The sequence below is a fragment of the Eublepharis macularius genome, chromosome 6 (genome assembly GCF_028583425.1).
Source record: "Eublepharis macularius isolate TG4126 chromosome 6, MPM_Emac_v1.0, whole genome shotgun sequence".
In the NCBI taxonomy this organism is placed as follows: domain Eukaryota; kingdom Metazoa; phylum Chordata; class Lepidosauria; order Squamata; family Eublepharidae; genus Eublepharis; species Eublepharis macularius.
This window is the reverse complement of record NC_072795.1, coordinates 32505352-32524672: the sequence shown is the minus strand read 5'-3', so window position 1 is coordinate 32524672 and position 19321 is coordinate 32505352. Positions and strand designations below refer to the sequence as shown.

The window sequence follows — 19321 nt, the reverse complement described above, 5'->3', positions numbered from 1 at the left end:
ATGATATAAAGGGAATCTGGCCCAAACTGGTTGCCCTTAGTCAAAAAAGGATTCAGTTGGCCAGGTAGCCCCAATGTGGAATGGAAGATAAAAGTGTTATTCATATGAAAGCCCCCGGGGCCCAAGAACCCAGATGCTCCAGGTGGCGCTCCTGAGCCGTATTGTATCTCAGGGTTCTGTCACTAGTCTCATTCCATTAATCATTAATGGTGATGACCAGGAAATTTTTTAAAGTTCCCCTCATCGATTCCAACCCATTTGATAACTAGGAAAATGACTACAGTTTTGGTTAGCTAAAATAATTTATCCCACCGAAGCTGTGCTTTTAATAATCTTAAGATTATTATTGATTTTATCATTTTATGATTAACTCATTGTGTATTATGAATGTTGTGAGCTGCCCTGAGCCCATTCGTGGGGAAGGCAGGGTATAAATCAAATAAATAAATAAATAAATAAATAAATGTCAACAAAAAGCAAAAGTTCCAGCATGGTCAAGAGAAAGTGATGGCTGAACTATATGACACAAAGCTTTGCCAGAAAGGTATTCATTGATTTCTTGCCATATTTATCATCTGCCTTTCTCATTATCCTTGTTCACATGTTACAGTGAACACACATTCAACCTGCATGTGCATCTGCTTCTATGAAAGCACCAATGTGTGTTCACTTTAAAATAAAACTAGAGTGCAGTATCTGGATAAATGTAGGGCTTAAATCACATGGTCAGCTCTACATGCATTGAATGTAACATGAGAATTACTCGTAAAAAGAAAAATCAAGTATACACTGTATGTGGATCATCCATGCATTCACTGTACATCATGAACAGGGCTAGTGAGACTCAAGGTGGATTATAGAATTACAAAAATAACACAATAAGGACAAGTAAAATACAGACAATAAATAGTGCAATAAAACTGGATTAGAGTCTAGTAAAAGAGAGGATCTTTTCCCTTTCCTTGGAGGCCAGCACAAGCCAAGGCAATTCTCTACACCCAGTCTCTCTTGGAGCTACTGCTAGGTTTTGCAGAGGTGGTAGTATTAGAGTAGATGGTGGCTTTGCCTGTAAAAATGCAAATTGCTGTTGGGAGAACAGCTACTAAGCTTAGTAGTATTTGAAAAAGAATAAACTAAAGTACTGTTTTAGGTGGCTAGCCATGTTGGTCTGCGGTAGAACTGCAGGATTTGAGTCCAGCGGCACCTTAGAGACCAACAAGATTTTCATGGGATCAGCTTTCTATTCGGGAAAATTGAGCGGCCAGTTTAGATTTCCCCCTTTTCACTGAGAAACTTCCCAAGGCAACAAACCATGGTGATTATAAAAGAATAAAGTTTATTTAGAGAAATAAACTTGATGCATGCATTTTTACAGCTGAGTGCATAACAATAAGTTGTCAGAATCTGCATTTATACCTTTCCAGCAATATAAGACAATATCATTACGGTTCAGAGGATCTCATACAGTTCTATAAACTAACAGTCAGTTCTTCAAATAATCAAATCAAAGTTACATGATTTCCTCAATATGATGGATTGACAGGTCATGACTAGCATTTAGAAAGGTCACTGTAATAAAAACATTCTGCATGGCACCAATAGTTTCATAATGTAACATGGGACAGACATACTTAAGGCTGGGGCTAAAAGTTGTAGACATAAACAATTATATAACTTTGGTGTGCAATGAAAATTAACTTGCAGTGCTTGCTGTGCTTTTCGAGGCTTTTACATTGTTACTGTTAATTGCAGGAACAAGAATGCTAAACAGAAAGGGTGCAGAAAGGATTCATTCATAAGCATTAAGTAATCTAGATCAATGGATTTTAACTGGTATATAGGGGGCTCCCCCAAATTCCCTAACAAGGTATCTGAAGAAGGGAGCTCTGGTTCTTGAAAGCTCATACCCTGAAAATCTTGTTGATCTCTAAGGTGTCACTGGACTCAAATCCTGCTGTAACTAAAGTATTGTTTTGTTTTTTTAAAAAAAAATAACTAACTAGATGATCAGTCAGCTGAGTGTCACGGCTGTTTCTTTTGTAGACGGACAGGTCGTGCATGTACTGGTATGACTAAAAACTGGAAAGCAGCAAAAGTCCTTGTGCCCACTCTAAATAAAAAGTAGAATAGCCTTGTTCTCAAAGTGTATTCTTTTGAATGCAGGAAAATCAAATCAGGCATCCTCACAATGCCAGGCAGCATTCCAAGAAGCAGTGTAGGAAAACATGTTTTGTTTCATTTTGCCATCAAAATGGACCTCTTTGAATCATTTACTGCTCTCTTGTACATCTAAGAGGGAGCATTAGTCACCGCTGGATCCTGGCCCTTCTTCTGATGTGACGTGGGAGTACATTTTCCTTAACTCAGGTGGAACGGGTGGATTGAAAAAATATCAAGCCATGGAGAAAAACTATTTCCAAAGCTCAAAGGTTGGCATCTAATCACTTCTTGGGGATTAAATAAAGCATTTCCTATCCGGGCCCTTGTTCCATCATTGTAGTTACCTTAGTGCCTTCTGCGAGAGCAGCTGTTATCACACTGAGGGGGCACATTCTTTGGCAAGATCACAGTATTGTTCTCTGATCATCCAGGGGACTAGCAGGGTTCAGAATAGTTCTATTTTTTTCTCAGTTGCATCTTTTAGGAGACTTTGGCCTAGACCTTATGGATTGGATCCAGCCAGCTTTTCCAGTCAATCGTCCCCTGTTTTCCTTACAACAGCCCTGGTCCTGAATGGCTTTTTTCAATCCAGGTCCCATGATCCCCAGCACAGCCGTTTGGGGGGTGATCAAAGTGAAAAAACTGATTGGATCCAACCCTATGTGCAGTCTTTGACTTGATAGATCCCTGTGGCTGTGGCCATGTGCAGAAAGTAGCATAGGGAAGACTGTGTAGCTTTCCAGTGGTGTATCAGGTAAAATGATGCGCACATCTCCTCGTGCAACTTACGTTGGATGGATTCTCTGTGCATCTGAGGAAGTGAGCTCACAAAAGCTGATGTCAAAATAAACGTTAAGGGCTAAAAGACTCTTGTTTAATTCTTCATGCAGTTTCTCTGTAAAGCTCCTGTGATGAAGGATGGTGGTCTTCAGGTCTGTAGAAGAATGCCCCATTGGAATGAGCCCCTCATTTTGCATCATGAACTGTCAGAGATTTTAAATTTGAGCAATGGAAGTTTAGGTAGGGTTGCCAATTCCAGGTTGGGAAATTCCTGGGGGTTTTGAGAAATTCCTGGAGATTCTTCTGCCTGGAGAAGGCAGAGTTTAGAGAGAGCAGGGATACTATAGAGTCCACCCTCCAAAGCTGCCATTTTCTCCAAGCAAAATAGTAAAGAGTCCAGTGGCACCTTTAAGACTAACCAACTTTACTGTAGCATAAATCTTTGAGAACCACAGTTGTCTTCATCAGATGCATCTGACAAAGAGAACTGTGGTTCTCGAAAGCTTATGCTACAGTAAAGTTGGTTAGTCTTAAAGGGGCTACTGGACTCTTTATTATTTTGCTACTATGTACAGACTAACACAGCAAACTCCTCTGGATCTATTTTCTCCAGGGGAACTGATCTCTGTAGTCTGGAGGTCTCTTGTAATTCTGAGAGAGCTCCATGCCTTATCTGGAGACTGGCAATGCTAAGTTTAAAACTGTATGTTGTTCTCGATGTAACTCTGGTTTTCATAACTGAAGCAGGCAAACAGGCAAGACTTGGAACAGGGCTTCAGGGTAGATGTTTGGTTTATGTAAAGGGTTATCAACAGCACTATGGGAAAAAGAAGCCTGCTGCCCAGCACAGTTGACGGGGTATGCTATGCTGTGACCTTGCACCTGGATTTTCCACTCCTTCCTCTTTTTTCCTCCAACTCTGCATCGTTCGTAGGGGCTGTGTTCAGTGTGATAAGCACAGCATCATGCATAACAAAAGATACATAATTATAGCAGTTGCAGGCATGGAAAATGGAACATTGGGAGATATAAATAGTTAGAGAATGACTTACAGATTCCTCCTTCTGAACTTGCTGTTTATGGTTGGCTCTTTCTGATGAACATCTTTGAAACATGTTTGTGTCCAAAGTGGTTTCGTATGTGTGTGTGTGTGTGGCCCCTTTGGTAAAAAGGTGAACAGAAGTAGAAAGGCAGGATCTCAATTTGAGCCTGAATGTTTGAAATGTCATCTTTGAATCATAAAAGCTGCCTGGCGTAAGGACTGCAGGAGGCTTTCTCTGCTTTTAACGCAATGTACTTTTTTTACAGAGAAGGAATGGTGGATGTTTGCAGCCAAGGGTGCAGTAGGGCCCTGCTTATTTTAAGATATCCTTGCTCGGGTGACCTTGAATAAGACTTAAAGGGCTTGTTCATGTGTCCAGCTTGGAAAAAGGGGATCGAACCAGTTTATCTGTCGTGCAGCCATGCCTTAAGAAAGTGTTGTCTGACTTTGCTTCATATAGTTCAACTTATTTCCAAAAGAGGCACGTTGTGCTTGTGAAAATATCACACTGTAGTGCACTCCTTTTATGCTGAGCAGATGTATTGCAGACAGTTGTTCATATAGGATCTGATTATTAACTCATTGTCTGTTGATTCCAGCCATGCTGCTTATACTGCCTCTATTTCACACTGGATAAATTGAATTTGTGTTGAAGAGAATACACTGTTATTGCATTCGCTGTTCGTATGTCTCGGGTTCCATACCACTGAGATTCCGCTCTAATCCTGTTCTGAATAGAGGGGATTGCAGATGCAAATATCCTTTGTGCTTCTGAATCCCCACTAACAATAGAATGTGCACGTGCTAGAAGTCTGGCGGTTTACCTTTTTAACGGGGATTTATAAGCATGAGTTCTTCTTACATCTTTCTGGCAATGCAATGTCTCAATGACCTCTCTGAGTTGGTTATTATATGCACAAAAGAGCCATTTCTGAAATGTTGTTCTGCATGTATAGTGGATTTGGAACAAAAAAGCATGTAAAATTTTATGGGGTGCCCTAGTCGACATCCTGGAAACCCCCAGTTTTCATTTTTTTTTAAAAAAAGATCAAGTTTCTAGCTCTTATAAAGATGATAATAGGTATGTGAACAGCACCTAACAAAATGATCAAAGGTAAATCTTTCTACAGGCTGTTTATTCAGGGGTATTCCCCCATGGGCAGCAAGAAGCCCCTGTAGTAAAGAGGAACATCCAAGTGATGTAATGCTCTACGAGGGCACAATTTGCCCAGCTTCCCTCCCTGCTCCTCTTTACTCTGGAGAAAATATAAATCTCATGTTTTGTGAAGTATGGGGGGGGGATGAAGATTCCATCTGGACACTCCCCCATAACCACCGTGGGAGGGTGGAGCTTTGGAGGGCAATTTTATTTCTTTAATGAGCTGTGCTGTAGCACTCCAGGGCATCTGAGGAAAAGAAAGGAATAAAAACCCTTTAAAGGGCTTTCTAGGGCGTGTGTGTGTGTGTGTGCTGTGGAGGGCATGCACAGTGGGTAGGCGTGACAGTAAGGAATGGAGATGGGCATCAGCAAAGCGGGTGGATTGGGAAAGGGGGCCTGTGGATGCTGTTCTTGTTTATCCTCATGCCACTTGCTGCTGCCGCCGTGGAAGAGTTTTTGCACCACCTTCCACAAGCAGTCTCAGTTCAGTTTCCGGCATTTGGGGGCTCTCTGCCCTGTCCCATGCTAGCAGAGGCAGATTAATGATAAAACAATGCAAATCTGCTTTATTTACATAAGATACATAAATGGCAGATTTTTTTTTCTGGTGCAGAATTTGGGATAGAGTAACCTTTGGATTTTGGAGCACATAACACACAGCCTTGTTTGATGCTTAAATATTCATAGCAGGTAACAGTGGTCTTCAACCCATAGGTCAATTGGGTTGTAGAGCCCTGTCTGATGGATAATGAGGGAACCAGTTGTGAATGTGCATGAATAGGGAACAAAGATATCATGACCCTTTTTTTCTCCTAGCATGCAAAAGAACCATAGACAAGGTCGTTCAGTGGTGGACAGGATTATCCAGACCAGAACTTTTCTTACCCGTGGCTTGATCCTCGTTCTTGAACCTCTCCTGTTGCTCAGCCTGTGTTTCCTGTCTCTGGTTCTTTTGGTTTGCTCCCCATGGTCTTATCCTTGAACTAAGTGAAATCATAACCCTGCCACTTTCTTCCTGTCCCATAGCTCTGATGTCACATGATTTCCTATCTCATGCTTGCATCTCAGAGAAGTCTGGAAAGGTTGAAGTCCACTGTGGTAAAGCACATGGACAGCATTCAGGTTCAGTCCCTGGGATCTTCCATGTCAAGAGAGAAATGTTCAGGTATTGTGGGTGACCCTTTTCTGCTTGAGACTTGCAGATGCTAGTGAGTTCAATGGTCATTGTGTAAGACAGTATTACATATCTAGATGCTGGATTTCATTTACCCATAACTCTTGTTTAGCCCTCCAAAATCTTGAGTAGCTCCCTGCTTCTTCATGTCTTGGCACAAGTTTAAAGGTCCTGCTGCTAGATCTTCCCACGCTTCAGCGCTCTCAAGGAAGCCTTCATTATCCCTTACAGCGTTTCTCTGTGTTTATCTGACGGGCTTACTCCTTCAAAAGCCACCTTGTCAGGCATTCTGCCAGGAGCTGTTCTGCTTGATAAGTGATGATCTCAGAGGTGTTTGGTTGACTGGCCATTTTGCATTGCTGAGGCAGTATGGTATTTAGACGCTGCCTCTTTTGAACACTTAGAGAGTTCATAGCTAAGCTTTCCCCCCGCCCCACACACAAATGTCTTCCTCATTTCAAATTTTTAGGAAAGCATCTGCAGTTCTGACACAGAATGCTGTCAAAGGCATCTTCTTCCTCCTTTGCTTTTTATTTTGGGTGCTTGTGATGAAACCAGCTCAGAGCTGGCATTGTTCCACGTTTCTTGGATGTATTTCATGGTGTTCAAGGAAGCGGGAGACTGGGTTCTGAGGGAGCAACACATTTCACACTATTCTGTGGAAGAAGGCAGCCGTTGCCTCATGACCAAACATGAACATCCCTCAGTGGTGGTTGGATTCACGTGTCACAAAATTTCGGCCTAGGATCCAATTATGGTGTGTAATCTAGTGACACATGTAAGTATTAGGACTGTATTAATAATTATGCTAAGCAAGCTCATGAGTGAGGCCAAAAATAAATAAAAAGCTGCTTAACGAGGCAGCCATATACAGCCAAGCAATAAGAGTTAGTACAGTTTAACAAGCTACTTTTAAAAAGTATGTAATGCTGTTTAACTCTTACGGTGGTGGAAAGTGCCCTCAAGTCATAGCTGACTTATGGTGACTCCTGCTGGGATTTTCAAGGCAAGAGACTAACAGAGGTCATTTTCCATTGCCTGCTTCTGCGCAGAGACCTCGGTGTTCCTTGGAGGTCTCCCATCCAAGTACTATCCAAGGCCGACCCTGCTTAGCTTCCAAGATCTGACAAGATCAGGTTTGCCTGGACTACTTCATATTAAAGAATAGTGGATATTATAGATCATGGAAAACAGATGATGGAAAAGGGTTAAAATCCTCCCACTCAGCAGCCCTTCCCTGATGCCAATTCATTTGCCAATTCAAGGTCTGATTAAATGGTAGATTAAATGCTAGTTGAGTTGGGGAGCCTGTGTGTTTAACATGTGACCGAGACTCACCTTAAAAATGGTAGAGTGGGGGGCAAATTGTCTCCTCCTGAGTGCAACATATCAGCAGGAGGGGCTCCATTGTTCCCGCCCTTCCACCCACCCAGGGCAAGCAGGCTGTTTGTCTCACTGCCAGTTCACGTGGGGACGTGGCTGATCCTGATAACAGGCCTTTTGCATCAAGTCTATTTTGGCCTTATTAGACAGGGACAATCCATGATAATAATCTGACTTTGTTAACTGTTCTGAGTGGGTAACCGATCTGTCTAGAAGAGTAGTATGTAAGTGCAGTCGTTGTTGCTGTTATTAAAAAGTTACAAAGTCCTTAAGATAACACTTGTGCAATTTAGATTGGGACCACAGCACATTTGGAGAAGAGACATCGGCCATTTCCACACACGTTAAATAATGCACTTTCAATTCACTTTAGCAATCCTTTGGAAGTGGATTTTTTGTTTCACACATGGGCTGCTTCCACACACGTTGGATAATCCACTTTCAATACGCTTTGGTGAACATTTATAACTGATTTTCCATGTGTGGAACAAAAAATCCACTTCTAAAGGATAACTAAAGTGCATTGAAAGTGCATTATTCAACGTGTGTGGAAGCAGCCATCATTCTTCTTTCCAGTGCTATTTTCCTGATCAGAAATGGTCCTGAGGACCCATTTTTCTTTTGGGGGGGAATCATATCTGTAGTCGTCAATACACATACACTTCCCAGAGTGGCAAATAGTGGTTTCCCAGGGCTGTTTCAGGCCAGGAAAATGGTATGGGGTGGGGAGTGATCAGGCTGAATCCCCTTTTTCAATGCACAGCAGTCCCGATTTGAACTAGGCCTGTGTAGGTCTAGGAAGCGCGGATTCTCAATGCATCTATGATCCAAAGAGTCCTCGTGGTGGCCACTAGGACTGGAACACAGGAATGAGCCATTACGGTTTCAATGACTGTGGTGAACTTCCATCAGAACCAATGATATCAATGTGGGAGTTAACTATATGATCTCAGAAATCTCTTTGATTGCATCTTCCATAAGTTCCTGAGACAAAGTGGACAGAACAAGGAACAGCAGCTGATAATATGGGCCTAAGAGAAAAGTTAAGGAAGCAAAGCGTGATTAATTCTTTGAAGCAAGACAATATCTTAACTTCTGCACAGTTTTTTCGTATGAACATTGCGAGAATAAGGAGACAGTTCTGCTCTTCAGCTCTCCACGGTAACTCTGTCCACTACAAAGAGTGTGGATGCTTGAACTGTAGACAACAAGATGATAAGACTTCTTGTACATCTACATATGAATAAGAACCTATTAAGGAGAAAAATCTAGCATTGTACAGTCCTGTTCTCGAAACACATGTGAACGATGCTGAAGTGCAAGACCGCTGTTTGAGTGGTATCTGCAGATGGACCAAGTACTGTGTGTTTGCATTCACAAAAAGGCTGCCACTTTCAACTGAGTCAACAGGAACTACCTGACACACCGGTTTCCCAGGTTCCAAGGTTTGTGCTGCTGCATCCATCTGAAAAGAAGGCTCATATCTTCAGTAAGGGATGCTCCGTTCACTCTTAAAATGATAAGTTGGCCATAAAGGCTCCCCAGCCACTATCGATTTTAAAAATGTCCTGATCAGCATATGGCCAGGGAGGAAATCTGCATAAGCCGAAGCCTCAGGCACTTCAGGGATTGGATGTGCCATTTTTGTCTTATTTGGACACAATAATCCTGAGCCAACCTTGCCACATACTTCTGGAGTCATGTTGGACAGCAAGCGCTAAAGGAAGCATTGATTTCTTCCTGCCACGGAGCATCTTAAACTGTTACAGGAGAGGCAAGTCAGAAAAGCATGAACAAATGTAGACTTCTGGGTCCAGCTCTGAACAGCGTGCCCATAACATGGGCAAGCGTGAAAGTTGTATTTTATTATTTATAAAACACCTGAATCGCTAGGCATCGTACAAGGATGATATTAAAAATGAACAGTCCTGCCTGCAGGGTTACAGTCTACAAGACAACGGAGCATCAGTTTGCCCAGAGCTGCTTACATATCACAGCAAGCATCTGGGAGGGTCCCCCCTCCCCCAAGAGCAACTGTGATGGGCATGCCAGAAGCTGAGTGCGGTGCCTGGTAGCAGCTGCACAGGAGCGGCAGGCAGCCAGCGCATGCAGAGTTTTGACAGAGATTTTCCTACAGCTCCCATGTGCCCGACAATCATGTGAATCGGAGCCTAATCGCCACCTATTGTCTCAGTCCTTAGGTACAATCTGATGGTACGGCAAGTTGCGAGAGTCAGAATGAAAGCAGGCTCTGTTTAGTGGAGAATGTGTTTGCACAGAGCAGAGATGAATCCTGGCACTGCTGAGAATCCATAGGGCTTGAAGGCAGGGGGTTTAGCACGCCACACTCGAGGGATTCATGAGTTAATTTGACAATGCGGGGTGGAACGGTAATTCTTCTGTCTCCAGACACTTAAAATCATTGGCAGGCTTTAACATCCATTTGCCCAGTCTTCTATTCATTTAGCAGCGCTGCCCATTAGCGGAATCGCCGGAGCCCATTGAAGTGCCTGCCTTTATGCTGCACACAAAGGAAGCGAGCAAGCAAGCAAGCCGCTCACACTTTCTCCAGGCTTCTTAAAGGGAGCGCCGTACGTTCCGCTGTACAGCTGCATCGCCGGTCTCAGCGTAGCTTCGCCTCTGCTGGGCTTTGGAGCAGCCAGGAAAAGGAGGGAGATCCAGATGGAACATAGTTTTTTGCAGGCACGGAAGGAGTCGAGATGGATGTGCTGTGTCTTCTGAGACTCGCTTGTGATTAGAGGTTCCTTGGGCTCCCGAGCTTTGCTTGTTCAGCATTTCGCGGTCCAGAGGGTGTTCGAGATACATCATGCGGTATGCCTGCATTGATTTAAATCCAGCAACCAAAGAGGCAAACCAGCATTAAGACAGAGTGGATGCTCTGCTGCTTTGGGCTAACTGCAAAGATGCAGGTCTGGCGTTCCTGAAAGCAACTGACCGAATGGACGGTTCTAACTCCTGGTGGAAACCTTGACAAAGGGGGAAAAATTGCAAAAGCGAGTGCCCTGCTTTTTTTTTATTTGTCTACTGCAAGTTCAGTGCTTTGTCTCTCTCCTGGTATTGCCAGGGGCCGTCTTAGTCACTTCTGTCCTGCACCAGGTCGAGGTACTTCTGTTGGAGCCCAGCTTTGAAGAGCTGCATTAGGGACTGACCGCCTTCTGCTCACCGCAGTCCTAGTCCCTCATCCTGTGGAAGTTCTCTGTTGTGTAAAGAAAGGCTCGGTGAGGGAGAAATGCAAGTCTCCATAGCTTGCACAGAGCATAACCTCAAGAATCGGAATGGAGAAGACAGACTTATCAGCAAACAGAACACCACGAACCCAAATGCAGTCAATGCAGCCCGGGCCAAATTTCGGACGGTGGCGATTATCGCTCGCAGTTTGGGAACATTTACCCCTCAGCACCATATTTCTTTAAAAGAGTCCACCGCCAAGCAGACTGGCATGAAATATAGGTATGGGCAAAATATTTATTCTTCACAGTGTTTCAGTGTCTTTTCTCTGTAGCTATGACAAGTCGTCTTCTAACAAAGATCTCTCTTGCCAAAAAAAACCCCCAGAAATCTGAGAATCCTTTTGCAGAAATGAAGTAACCAAGGAAAGTTTTGTAGGAAGTAACTCTGGTGCTAATTTGGTATTGATGAGTTTTAGCACTTGCTGGAATCTTGCAGAATGTCTAACCATGTGAGTGACATTCGAAGGAATGTTTGTTGGAAACCCAGATGGATTTATGACTTAGAACAAATGATGCTCCAGAGTGCTTGGAAGAAAGTTTGCCTCTCAGGGCTCCTGCTAGGCAGTACCAAAAAAAGAGGGATCAACACCTGAGACTAATTCAAATGTCCTTTTGTATTCTAATTACCACTCTCCAGCCTCTAATTGGACTGGCTCTCTAAGGATAGGGAAGGGATTTACTTTAAGTGGCCAAAGTAATAAGCCTGTTCCTAGAAAAACTTCATTCATTGTACTCGATTACCTCTTTCATAAAGAAAAGATAAGAGAGCGACATTTTTAAGGCTATTACTAAACTGACCATTTATCTTGATAAAGAATTTGCTACAGGGCACTTGATGAACTGAACACTTGCAATTAATCTAGCACACTTGGCTTTTGAATTTGTCCGTTCTACTAGACATTGGACACCTTGTTCATCTGCAGTGCAATCCTAAGCAGAGTTACACCCTTCTAAGGCCATTGAAGTCACTGAGCTTAGGAGGATGCAGAACTGCTCTTGCCATCTCTTCTTTTTAAGAATGATCCATTCTAAGCCTGGCAGCTCAATCCTTGCAAAGTTGTAACTTACCCTTTCGATCCTAAACAGTTACACCCTTCTAAAGCCATTGAAGCCAATAGGCTCAGAAGGGTGTAACTCTGCTTAAGATGGCACTGTTGGTTGTTAAATAACCCAGTGAAACTTGGGGTGACAATGCGGTGGATAGAGGGCTGGAGTTTGGATCCAAGAGTCAGGGGTTCGAATGGCAGGACTTAGTCATTGTGTGACTTAGGGAAAGTCTCTGTCTTCATTACCCAGTGTTTTTGAGGATTAACAAGGCAAAGGTGCTGGTGGCAAAGAGTACCATCAAGTCATAGCTGATTTATGACGACTCCTGGTGGGTTTCCATGGCAAGAGACTAACAGAGGTGGTTTGCCATTGCCTGCCACTGCAACTCTGGTCTTCCTTGGAGATCTCCCATTCAATGATCAACCAAGGCTGAGATCTGACGAGATCAGGCTTGCCTGGGTGATCCAGGTCAGGGCACAAAGGTGGAATAAACATTTTTAAAATGTCTCATGAGTTAATGGGCTGGATTCAAACAAGCAATGCAGTCCTAAGTTGAGTTGCACCCTTCTAAGCTCATTGACTTCAGTGGACTTAGAAGGGTGTAACTCTGCTTAGGACTGTGCTGTAAATTTTCAGCTAATGGAAGACTCTTCCTAAAGCTGAACAGAATATTCCTGCTTTCTTCGACCCACTGTGGCCACAGGTCTGCCCCAAATGCTGCCCCGGGGCAACAAGGAACCCTCAGGAACAGCGTGAGGGGTGAGATGGAAGTCTGAAGCAGGTGGGGAACATCAGCAGAAATCTCTCCCTTCCCATTCGTGGAAAATTTAGCCTGGATCTATCCTAATGTGATAAATGGGTAGCTAATTTTAAGATGAGAAGAATGGACTGTCAAAGTTAATGACAACTTTCAGTTTTGCAGAAAATCTGTAGGTGATGAGGGTCATGAAAGCCTTACAAGTGACTCTTTTGGGGAAAGGGTCTGAGAATATATTAGGTTTTAGAGATGGTATGTAAGGAAGGTTAGGGTACAACAAAAAAGAAGATCCCTGAATTAGTCACGCGTAACATCTACAGGAGACATTCAATGTCTATTTTTTAAAAAAAATTCAGAGTTATTTCTCTGTAAGTTTTGATTGCTTATACTTGTCAAGCTTTTCTAAATTACTGGCTATTAAAACTAGCATGCCGTTTTAATTTGCTTGGTAGGAAGCAGTCTAGTAGGCCTTATGTACTGTGGGACTCCCCGGAGCAGTCTTTGGGACAGCACTGTAATGCAGGTTAACCCCGTTCCTTCCATTATTATGCCACTTTCTAGAACAGGAGATGTTTTGTCCCCTTCAACATCTTACCGTGTAGCGCTCAATGGGAGGCATAGAGAAAGAGGCCACCCCTATCTGCAGGGCCCTAGCACTTCACCTGTGTAGCCATGATACCTTGATCATGGTGCAATGTAAGAAAGAGATGGAACTCAAAAACTGTCTGGAGTACAGGATGTCACCTTAAATAGAAAAGCAACAGCTATCTAAAAATGCAAGCTGCATGGTTGGTACCTCCATTAAATGCTTGCTTGTTTATTTATTAAAATATTTATAGCCTACACAAAAACTCTTAGAACATGGCTTCCGAGGCAGATTCCAGAATAAAGCACAATTAATTCACAATAAAAGCAAAAAAGGCAACTTATGAGAGTAGCAACACATTCAGGTTTTTAAAAAATGAGGGATCCAGAGATATCAATAAATATATACTGAACTGTGAGTTTTTTTAAAAAATGGTATCTTTGTTAAATTACCAATACTTTCTGTAAAAAATTGTAAAGTTAAATAGTGGATTCTTCCACGTTATCTAATCTTCAAACTTAATCATGTAGTGTTTCTATATCTAAATCCCTTTCTGAGCATTGCCTGTAATTGGTATATTGTATCCTGGATTATTATTCTGGTGCAGTGAATAATAGAACAGCAGGAGATTCATTCCTTGCAAATCCAGCATGCTCGTTGAAACGTTCTGTCTCTCTCACACAGGTGAGAAAGAGCCATGTGGATTCAGAGGGAGTGTTATCCTAGTAAGCCTGATGCCAGTGAAGTACGGTGAAACTCTCTGCAACCTGTGACACTGACAGCAAAGAGGAGCTTGGTATCTGGGGATGGAACCTGTCCTCTCAGTAAAGTGAACTCCACAGAAATGGTGTTGTCTAGGAGTACAGCAGAGAGTTTATATAGTAGTGATGTTATATGTAGTGCTGATGGGACTCTGATTTTGTTGTTGTTGTTGGCTGATACCAGAAGAAACACATTTGAGAGATCTCTGCAGCTTTGTTGGACAACATCTCTGCATTATAAGCTAATCAGACCCTTTCCATTCACTGAAGCGTTGGGGCTGTGGTTCAGTTGGCAGAGTATGTGCTTTGCATGTAGAAATTCCCAGGTTTGATCCCCAGTATCTTCAGTTAAATGGATGGAACAGTAGGTAATGTGAAAAATCTGTACCTGAGACCCCGGAGAGCCACTGCCGGTAGACAATCCTGACCTAAAGAGAGCAACGGTCAGACTCAGTGTAAGGCAGCTTTGTGTGTTCGTGTGAACTCATGCAAAGTTCCTTAGCAAAGGGTATGTTGGGTTTCGGTAGGGCCCTGTATGTTGCCTCTGACCAGCATTCCTTGCTTTATGTGCATCCCTCGTTTTGCTCACATATTCCTCATCAAAGCGTAAACCTTTTCTTGGGTTGCCCCAGCTCTCTGTTGGTAGCCCTTCTGAGATTCTACAGCATCCCATTCATATCTGCCTTTAGGAGGGTTTTTCTTTCTCAAAGGACTTTTTCTTGATGCTGAGGGTAATTCCTGTCTCTCTTGTTTAGTGATACTGGTTTTGCATTTATTATTGAGAATGGAGAACTCCTGGCTCTTTTTTTTTTAAACTGATAGTTTTTGGTGAATTTTCTGGATTTTAAAATTTTATTTACATTAGAAGGAGTTTCTGGATTGTTTAATAAAACCATTTGGCTAATTGGCTTCCTTGGGTCTTTTGGAGATAAATGTTTTAAAACAAATAAATACAAAAGATTGAATCACTTGGTATATGTGGATCATGTTCCCCGATAGCATATAACATCATAGTAATTAGAATATAGTTGCAGGCTTTTGATATCAAACTTTTATTAATCATGGTAACATACTCACAACATTGGCAGCATTAATAATGTTAAGGCAAAGTGTGCCATTGAGTCACAGCTGACTCATGACAGCCCCATGAAGTTCTACATCATGGGGTTTTCAAGGCAAGACACATCCGGAGGTGCTTTACCATTGCCTTCCTCTGCATAGCAACCACAGTCTTCCTTAGGGGTCTCCCATCCAAGTACTGACCATGGCCAACCCTGCTTAGCTTCTGAGTTTTGATGAGATCAGGCTAGGCTGGGTTATTAGGGCTTCTGCATGATAATACCATTTCTTATAAAAGGCTGATTTTCATTTAGAAGCAGTGATAACTATAGAAGATCAACAGTCAAAATAACTGTGATCAAACATATTGTTTGCATGTGAGTCAAGGACCCTGGCCAGAACTCCTCAGCGTTTTTATTCAAAGTTCAGTTTCAATGCTATATTGAGCAGCTTTGTAACAGCACAGAGTGGCTCTTGTGCTACAGGACCATGGACAAATCCTCCTTTATTAAAGAAGTTTCATTTAGTTTCAGGTGGGGTAGACATGATGGTCTGGAGCAGAACAGCAGGATTTGAATCCAGAAGCACCTTAAAGACCAACAAGATTTCCAGGATATAAGCTTTTGAGAGACAAAGCTCCCTTTGGGAACATATACCCTGGAAATCTATTTGGTCTTTAAGGCACTACTGGATTTTGAATCTTGCTAACTTAAGTGTTTCAGCTTTTGATTGGCAAACTAAATCTTCTAGATTGTGAGAGAAGGTATCTTCTGCAGTCATGGTTGGGTCCTTAAAGTGACCTAATTGTTTGTTTGTTTGTTTACAATGTTTTCACCCTGCCTTTCTGCCCTCATAAGGCCCCAAGGTGGCTAACACGTTAAAATCTTATCTAAGAAACATTACAATCAGTACACAAATATATCATTAAACCATTCAAAACCAGGGCTTTAAAGAATACAAAAAATAAAAACAACAGTTAAAACATTGGAGAAGGAGGAAAGAACATTGAAGAAATGCCAACCAAAACAAAAAAGTCTTCACCTGCTGGTGAGCAATGGCAACAGAAGGGGACAGGCCAATCTCCCTGGGGAAAGAGTTGTGGAGTCTTGGTGCCACTACTGAGAAGGCCCTCTCCCAGGTTGCTGCCTGTCTAGTTTCAAAAGGTAGGGACACCCAAAGCAAGGCCTCCAAAGACGACTGCAGAAGTTGGTGGGGTTCATATTTGTTGAGCATAGAACCTCTTGCAGTCTTCCTCACTTGCTGTCTGTGCTTGTGTAGTCAGATGCAGGGTTGATGCAGGTTTAAAGTGACCTACAATGGTTGCTTTGCCTTTACTTTGCACCTGCACTGTTAGCAACATGTTGCTGCCTGGTCAGAGCTGATTGCAAGACTGAGAAATGGCAATTCATCCTTGTAAGCAGATCTGACAGCGACAGGGAGGGGAGAGGCTGCAGCAGGAAAGCAGTATCTGCTCACTTGCGCGGTGGTCATGCTGTCGCAACCAACTTATTTGAGCTGTTAGTTACAAATGAACAATATGTTTAGCAGTTGACTCTGATTATTGCAACTTGTGAGTTGGCCACAAGTTAAACCAATGGGTGAGGGAACATTGCTGCTGATACCTTTGCTTGTCCAACACTAGGGTGGGCGAGGGGGAGAGTAGCCAAAAGTCATATCCAACTACCTATGTAATCACATATATTTATGGGGCTCTTTAGATCCCTTGTTAGATAGGTTCCAAACTCTGCATGAAGCTTGCTGGAGTTCTCTGACTGCAACTCCCAATGTGTAGCTTGGTGCTAAAAACAGCTCTGGGGTGGGGAAGAGATCAAGCGTGGACTATGGTGAAAGAAAGATGCTTAAATCTAACGTCCTCCCGCTCCCATAGTTTTTGTTTGATCAAAAATGGGATTCCACAGAATGTTTTAATCCCTGGAAAGTGAAAAGGAGCAGTACAAAACAGGTGCTTCTCTTTTTCTTTACCAGGACTCAAATTACCCCATTTTCAAATGGCAGACCAGTGCAGAGGAAAGAATTAGTCCTCCTTCTCCAATATGCCAGTCCCAATCTACACTAGGCCCTCTCATGATAGATTCCATAAAATCTATGTAGGCTAGCCATAAATTTCCCTTATCTAATGCCAATCAATTCCTAACTATCAGTGAAATCCTAAACAGAGTTACTCCAGTCTAAACCAATTGACGGGGTTAGATTGGAGTAACTCTCTTTAGGATTTCACTGTAAAAGTTCTTCTCTTTTGTTTTTGTGTTTCACCATTCAAATGATTTGGTCTCATCTGAATGCTTTGGATGGAAAACAACATGCCAGTTTGCATGCAGACCCCATTTAAAAAGATTCTCAGCTAACTAGAAAAGGCCATTGCTTGAGCTGAGACCTTGGAGAGCTTCTGCCAGTTAGAGTAATAGGCTAGATTATCTGACTCAGTAAAAAAGAGCTTCATGGGTTCATCCATCTCTTTTATGTCATAGAGATTTATGAAACTGAAAGCAGTAAGGAATGGCTCTTTGTATAAGAGGGGAAGGTTTTTGTTGATCCTTGCGAATCCAAGTTAGGTGATCAAATGTGCTACTTGGATCCTTTCAACTGACGTGAGTGACAGGCTCCCACTCACAGCAACAACTCTTTAGTAGAGTTCCTCTCTTATAAGCCTATTGACTTCAATAGATTCAGAAGGTTGTGTCTGGTTAGGAAGGTAAGCCTTCCTACATATTACATAGGTGATAAAAACTACTGGTGGACCAGCATGAACTACATAGCTGACCAATTGCACGGAATTTGATATTGGGTGCAAGGCATCCTGAGAATTTTGAGTTGCATTAAAAAAAACATGGTTCAAGCTCTCGTGACAATAGACTTGAAAATACCTGGCCTATACCCTGTGAAATATCCAAAGCTCAGGGATGGCGCTGAGCAGAAATCCATGAATCCAGAAACTTAGGGTTATTCCCCATTCTATGACTAAGAAAAGCAAAATAGGTTATATGGAACAAGCCAATATATGACTTGGAGCCACTTCTGTCAGCATCCGGCCCTTCTTCCGTGTAGCAAAAGGAGAGGGACAGAGAGGACAGGTCTATTCCTTGGACTGTTGGAAATAACTGCTTTCCATCAGCAGGGGGCTTAGTCTGCTGAGGGAGAAACAGCAAGGCCTCTTCCACTAGCCTGCTTTTACCTTCTGTATTTCATAGTTCTTGTTTAGGTTTCCTGAATTTTTCTTTTGAATAAATGCAGTAAATAATGGGTTGAGGGTCAGTTCCGATGAAGAGGTTTATCACGTATCCAAGGCTGTGGACCTAAAAGCTGATACAGAAGGTTATTATTGAAAGTTCTTTTTTCCCACTCCTTTCTCTTTGGTTTGCACTTATTTACTGAAATGCTTTTATCCTAGCTTTCCTTTTGTGGTTCAAGGTGGCTTAAAATTCATAATGAAAACAACAACATAAGTCTATTTCTTAAAAAAAAAAAACAGAAAATGCCTCCAAACTCCATTACATGCCCTAGAAAATAAACAGACTTGCAGTTCCTCATTAAAAAGATGGCGGCCTCCTCATTTCCTTACAGAGTCTATTCCATAAATTGGGAGCCACTACTGAGAAGGAATGGAATAGGAGATACCAAGCAAGGAACCTTAAACAGGGGGACAACAGAAAGATAGCAGCCAGAGAACTGTAAATGGGTACATATGGAGAGAAATGGCCCTCCAGATATGTGGGGTCCTAGGTTGTGAAGGGCTTATAACAAGCTCCTTGAATTGAACTCAAAAGTAAACTGACATCCAATGCAGCTGTTTTAAAATAGGCAAGATGTGGTCGTGTCAACTATCCCTGATACTTACACAGGGCCAGCGCTACCTTGACTGCGGGGCAGCGGGTGGCTGGGCGGGAGGGCTGAGAGGCTGCCAGCCCAGCCAAGCATGGCGGGTGGCTGGGGAGGTGCGCGTGCGTCCTCCCAGCCCTCCCGCTCCATTGCTCTGCACACTGAACTAGATGCCTGCCGTGCCTGGCCCGTGACTGCTGCTCCTGGCCGGGGACGCATGTTGGCGGCAGCAGCGGCAGCAGCACGGGAGAGCTGGGAGGCTGCAGTCGCTGTGGGCCAGGTGTGGCAGGTGGCCAGGGCAGCACACGGGCAGCTTCCCATCCCT

General features: G+C 42.9%; 1 protein-coding gene across 3 annotated transcripts in view; it reads left to right on the top strand.

Annotated features, from left to right (window-relative positions):
- KCNAB1 (potassium voltage-gated channel subfamily A regulatory beta subunit 1) overlaps positions 1-19321 on the top strand; it is a 263968-nt gene that overhangs the window by 44744 nt on the left and 199903 nt on the right. Inside the window, exon 1 of one of the 3 annotated variants that reach the window (XM_054983177.1) lies at positions 10949-11169. The exons of the other annotated variants lie outside the window; for them this stretch is intronic. Coding sequence (XP_054839152.1) covers positions 10949-11169 — 221 coding nt within the window. Of the gene's footprint in view, positions 1-10948; positions 11170-19321 lie in introns of those variants that run through there. 3 annotated transcript variants of the gene reach the window in all.